Source organism: Loxodonta africana, chromosome X, assembly GCF_030014295.1.
Source record: "Loxodonta africana isolate mLoxAfr1 chromosome X, mLoxAfr1.hap2, whole genome shotgun sequence".
Taxonomy (NCBI): Eukaryota; Metazoa; Chordata; class Mammalia; order Proboscidea; family Elephantidae; genus Loxodonta; species Loxodonta africana.
The window spans coordinates 5,176,287-5,182,355 of record NC_087369.1 but is presented as its reverse complement, the minus strand read 5'-3'; the positions used below and the strand labels follow the sequence as shown (position 1 = coordinate 5,182,355).

At 41.0% G+C, this 6,069-nt stretch overlaps 1 protein-coding gene across 1 annotated transcript; it reads left to right on the top strand.

Annotated features, from left to right (window-relative positions):
* Positions 1-3,990: 3,990 nt before the first annotated feature.
* On the top strand, positions 3,991-5,605 carry LOC135228877 (zinc finger protein OZF-like). The gene has a single exon (XM_064278023.1). It carries the CDS (start codon positions 3,991-3,993, stop codon positions 5,461-5,463), a length of 1,473 nt encoding a protein of 490 aa, XP_064134093.1. The 3' UTR covers positions 5,464-5,605.
* The last annotated feature ends 464 nt before the right edge of the window (positions 5,606-6,069 follow it).

Genomic DNA, 6,069 nt, shown 5'->3' with positions numbered 1-6,069 from the left:
TTGTTCATTGCTGTATCTGCTTTGCCAATGTGCAGTAGCCTCTGTATCAGTAGGACCTGAATCAATTTTAATGAATGAATGTAGCCACAATTAAGGGTCTGGAGGGAAGAAGTCTTGTCTGAGACACAGGGCTTTGCCAGGAGAAGTATGTCCTGGTTGTATGAATTGAATAGAGTGTTTACCTTTTTCTCCTCTTCCTATTATCCACGAGGACTTCAGATCATCGAGTGGGTTTGGGTTTTTGTTTTATTTTTTTTGTGGTGTTATTGGACGGTAACAGCAAACATAACAACAAAACTGTATGCATATGGACAGAAATGGAGTTGTCAGCAATTTAGACTTTAAAGAGAAATTGACCTGCATTGTGATCCTGGCTCAGCAGAGTTCCATGTGGGAAACACTGAGGATGTGATTAAATGATCATCTCTAACTTTACTCAGCTATGACCTGTCTGAAATAATATCTGCTTAGAAGAGTCATGAAAGAAAAATCACAGTTGCTCAGTACATGGGACATTTCATCATTATTCTATAATAAATATCAGGGTTTTTGGTGAGTTCAAAATATATACCTCGCCCACTGCAGTGGAGGAGACCTTTGGCTTTGGGCTCTGGTTCAAAGTTGCTGTCATCCGATCATACCAGGATGGATTAGAGATGACATAGGCTGCTCACGTCACCATTTCCCTGACAAGAGGAGTCTTCTTTCTCTAAAATTACTCTGTTTTAGCACTGAAGGCGTCTTTTAGCAGCCTTTTCTCTCCTCTTGACACGAGGAACCCAACGGATTCCTGCTGTTTCAGAAAGGTCACTCTTACAGACCAGGGGCTTCCAGTGGTCAGGGTTCAGGTAGTCATGTTTAGGTGCCTTCCAGGGGCTGCGAATATGAGAGAATTCTGAAGCGCAGCCCCTAGAGGGCTGGTGTGTAAGTCTATTTCCTAGGCTTCATAGGCAATTTAACCGGTAAACTCTCTGCATTTCAGCTCTCCTTATAATATTAATTTTTTTGTAGTAGAAGTTATACCTAACAAAATGTTTGTCAATTCAACAGCGTTTACATGTATAGTTTGGTGACACTGATTACGTTTATCATGTTTTACAGTCATTCCAACGAAAAACCAAACCAAGTGCCATCCAGTTGATTCCGACTCGCAGCGACCGTATAGGACAGAGTAGAACTGCCCACGTAGACTTTCCAAGGAGTGCCTGGCGGATTTGAACTGCTGGCCCTTTGGTTAGCAGCCGTAGCACTTAACCACTATGCCACCAGGGTTTCCAAATGGAAATGGTAACCTTTTGTCACTGAGGAAACACAAGGGCGTGCTGTCCTTGTTTCTGCAGAGGTTGTGCTCCTTGTCGTCTTCTAACATTAGACTGTGTTTGTGGACCTGTGACATCCCCAGTTTGGGCCTTGGTGCTCTCTGTTGAATGAGAGTCTCCTGACTTGAATCAGCCACATGCTGACCTCCAAGAGTTGAAGAAAATATGACCAGCTCAGTGTTTGGGTTGCCAGTGTGTTGATATTGGCCCCTGGTCCTCCCATGGTTGTGAGAAACAAAAGCAAAACTGCCCTTCTGCAGTGTTTACCAGTTACTATACATCATCCTGTCTCCACCCGGTGCTTTATGTTTTGTTGAGTGTGTTCTGGTAGGGCTTACGGAAGGAGTGGTAATTGTTTGTTCACAAGGAAGTGAAGATCTGAATGAGAGCATTTCTCTAATGTCTGCTATGTTTTCTAACCATTCCAGACGGTAAAGAGAGAGGAGAATACAAGTGCAATTGGTTGCAGTCGAACTGTAGAGAGATAATTTCAGTGCTGGACGTCTGTGAGACAGAAAGCAATCAGTGAGGAAGTGAATGTAGTTAGTGAAGGGACGAGGCTGATGGCCATACCGTAGAGTAGACCTTGATAGTACACAGAACCTTGTGTCAAATCCCTAAGAATTCTCTGTTCCCCAGGACTGTCAGCCTCACCCTTCATTCTTGTACACACTGAAGTCCATGGTACCTCGCTGATGCAGAATGTGTCAATGTTTTAGGACTCAGTGGTTGTTGAGGATGTGGCTGTGGTCTTTACCCCGGAAGAGTGGGCTTTGCTGGATCTTACTCAGAGAAAACTCTACAGAGATGTGATGATCGAAACCTTCAGAAACCTGGCCTCAGTAGGTAAGAACAGATTCCTTTTTTTTTCTTCTTTTTTCTGTTATTCCTTTAGTGAGCAAACCTCTTTTACTCATTAACTTTACTCCAGAATTTGGGCTGAGCAATGAGAATGAATCATTAAATAAAGCAGGCATGGTCCTTTGGTCTATAGAGCTCATGTATCTTGGCTTCTCCGTGAACACAAAGCACTATGTATTACACTTAGCTTTCACTTCTCTTGTGATTAAAAGCCTTGAGGCTCTTGAAGTGTTGTAAATGTAAGCATTGGCTTTAGGGGTCACTTTGGGGTACAGACGGTATTGTATTTTGGGACCACGTAGAGTATTACTGTGTTGATTACAAGTTTGACATGATTATTTTGCTGCAAATCAACCCACACCTGTCTATCTTCAGAGACCCTGAAGAGCAAAGTATTGGCTCAATATCAAGGAACTCCTCATTACTCTTCACTGACTTCCCTCATGATAAGCGTTTCTTCATGAGCACCATGTCAGCTCTACACATTTGTTTTCCCAGAGACACAACTTCATGGAAACCTGAGCTTCCTTTTCTGACTTTAGTGATCCTTTCACAGCTGCGGTCATGCGGATCCTTTTTCTCATTTAATGTTACATGTATATCGTGTCCAATATCTTTCTACTTAGCTCTAATTACGCTTATTCATGTCACCATTACTCTCAAGGTTCCTAAAAGTATGTCCTAGTAAATTGCTTCTAAACCATTGGTAAAGTGCTGAAACCGTGAAATGTGGCTACGTCTTTATTAACAGTGGTCCTTTTTCCCCTAATAATTTCTTTCTGTTTGTTTCATATCGCGAACCTCAACTTGAATTATTGGGTCAGATTTTGGAAACCTTAAGGATGGAGAAAAGTTACCCAGGAAACATATAATGATGCGATACATAAAAAATAACATCTGGTCGTCCACGTTAGGAGAAATCTCTGAATTACATAGTAATAAAGATGATCATAAAAACCAAGAGAGACGTTTGAGGTGAGTGTCATTCAAAGAAGAGAAAGCGGTGCTTCACGAGACAATCCTGAGTTGTGATGACCTTAAAATACACATTCGTATGTTCATGTGTGTATACCAAGGTTTCCAACTGTTTCACAACAGTTCAGTAATTGTAAACATAAAGAAGGTTGGTGTACGCATTGCATAGCCTCCAAACCTATTGCCTGTTGGATTTTGACCTGAGCAGAGAACAGTTGGCGGTGCCCTGCACAAACACGGTGTCCCACTACACTGCTTTGAATGTGTGTTTCTCGTCATACTCCTGCTATTCAGGATTCTGCAGCAGGTTCCTGAAACTTTTTTGGAATCCATGCCGGTGGGATTATTCACAGTACTGTGCGGAGCGACACGCGTTGAAACCTATGAGATTGCCTGCCATCTTTGTTCAGGGCCCTGTGGTGTTTCCAACACAGGTTTAAATCCGATGGGCAGCAGATATTCAACGCAAACACTGACCTTATTTACGTTGGCAATTTTTGAAGTAATACGAACCAGTTCAAAGCCCTGACATGTACTCATACATATATAAATATATATGTGTATGTATATTTGTATATGTATAAACTTTGCTGTAAACTTACGTGTTCAGGGAATTTTCACAACTTTTTCATAAATGTGTGTCAGACATTGAGTATTTGAAACATATTTCACTTACACACAATGATCAGAAAGCCTCATATTTTAGAAAAACAGTGACAATTATGGTAGTATTTCTGCTAGATGATTTAAACTATGAAACAGGAGAGAAGTCAAGCCAAAAACTGCGTGTTCACTTTGTTTGGTAATGAGGAAGTGGAAATAATTGATTTCCAACATGTTACCTGTTTTTAACAGAATTCATACAGTAGAAAACCTCTGTGAAAGTAACGAAGGCAATCAGTGTGGGAAAACCTTCAGCCGGGTTCCAAATCTTACCGTGCAGAAAAGAAATCCTCCAGAAGTAAATCCTTTTGAATGCTCTGACTGTGAAAAAGCCATCATGGATCCCTCATCACATAACCACCATGCCTGTCAGTTTATTGCATCTAGAGAAGCCTGTGGTGGTACCACTCCTATGAGACCTCTTAGTGGCAAGAAACCCCATAAGTGTGAGGTATGTGGGAAGGATTTCATTTGTATCTCAACTCTTAAGAATCCTGTGACAACACTCACTAGTGACAATCAGTATAAATGTAATGAGTATGGGAAAGATTTCTGTAGTTTCTCGTCCTTTTGGACACATGTGAGAGGTCACAAGGGTGAATGTAAAGAAAGTTCTTCTAGTGACCCTTTATCCCTCCTTTTCTATAACAGAGATAAGCCCTATGAATGTAGGGAATTTAGGAAAGCCTTTAGTTTTTCCTCAGCCCTCACTGCACATTTAGGAACTCACAGTGAAGAGAGGCCTTACGAATGTAATGAATGTGGGAAAGCCTTTAGATGGCCCTCATACCTCACTAAGCATATGCGAACTCACAGTGGAGAGAGGCCTTATGAATGTCAGGAATGTGGGAAAGGCTTTAGTCAGTCAGGACACCTCACTACCCATATAAGAACTCACACTGGGCAGAGGCCTTATGAATGTAAGGAATGTGGGAAAACCTTTAGTCGGGTCTCAACCCTCACTACACATATAACAACTCACAGTGGAGAGAAGCCTTATGAATGTAAGCAATGTGGGAAAGCTTTTAGGCAGTTCTCAGGCCTCATATCACATAGAAGGATTCATACTGGAGAAAGGCCATATCAATGTAAGGAATGTGGGAAAGCCTTTAGGTATTCTTCAGCCATCGCTTTGCATAGGAGAATTCATAGCGCTGTCAGGCCTTATGAATGTAAGGAATGTGGGAAATCATTTAAGTATTCTTCTACCTTCACTTCACATATAAGAATTCACAGTGGAGAGAGGCCTTATGAATGTAAGGAATGTGGGAAAGTTTTTAGGCAATCCTCAAACCTCACTGTACATAGAAGGATTCACAGTGGAGAAAGGCCTTACGAATGTAAGGAATGTGGAAAAGCCTTTAATTGTTCCTCACATCTCAGTAATCACAGAAGAACTCACAGTGGAGACAAGGCATATAAACGTACACAATGTGGGAAAGCCTTTAGTCAGGTCTCATTCCTCACTAAACATATAAGAACTCACAGTGGAGAGAAGCCTTATGAATGTAAACAGTGTGGGAAAGCCTTTAGACAGTCCTCAGACCTCGTGACACATAGAAGAGTTCATACTGGAGAGAGGCCATATCAATGTAAGGAATGTGGGAAGGCCTTCGTGATTTCTCGTCCTTCAGAAGACATATAAAAACTCATCGTGGAGGACTTAGGAATGTCAGGAGTGTGAGAAAGCCTTTCCTTGTTCATCACACCTCATATCACATATAAGATCTCACTGTGGAGAGACTACTCTGTCTAAAGGGGGGTGTTTCATTCTTAATTCTGTAATTTCAAACAGCAAATTTCTGAAAGTCAGTGATAAAAGAACAAAGTTTCTCAGTGTGTAACAAAGCAGTACTACCTCCAAGAAGGGGTCATTCGAATTCCTTTGTGCCTATGAAAGTTTCATTTTCACTATGGAGTTGTCTTCATCAGTGTTTCTTACTTTCTCAGTCCAAGCCAAATTTTACCTTTCGGAAAGTCCTTGACTATAACAAATAAGCCTGTAGGGACTAGCCAGGAGCAAATGTGGTTTTATATTTGTTAATATTTTTATGGATGTTATTTTGTATACAATGAAATGCACTCTTCTTGTATTTAGTTTAAGAGTGTTTTTTGAAAAAAATTGTATTCCATGGGAATTCCACTTTGGAATACAAGCTGACAGTTCCTTCAAAATCTAAACACAGGCCTCCCATTCTGATCCAGCAGTAACACTCCTAGATATTTACCCACATGAGTTAAAAACATATAT

Excerpts from the sequence above, each read along its gene's own strand:
- LOC135228877 (XM_064278023.1), top strand. The coding sequence starts at position 3,991 with ATGTTACCTGTTTTTAACAGAATTCATACAGTAGAAAACCTCTGTGAA.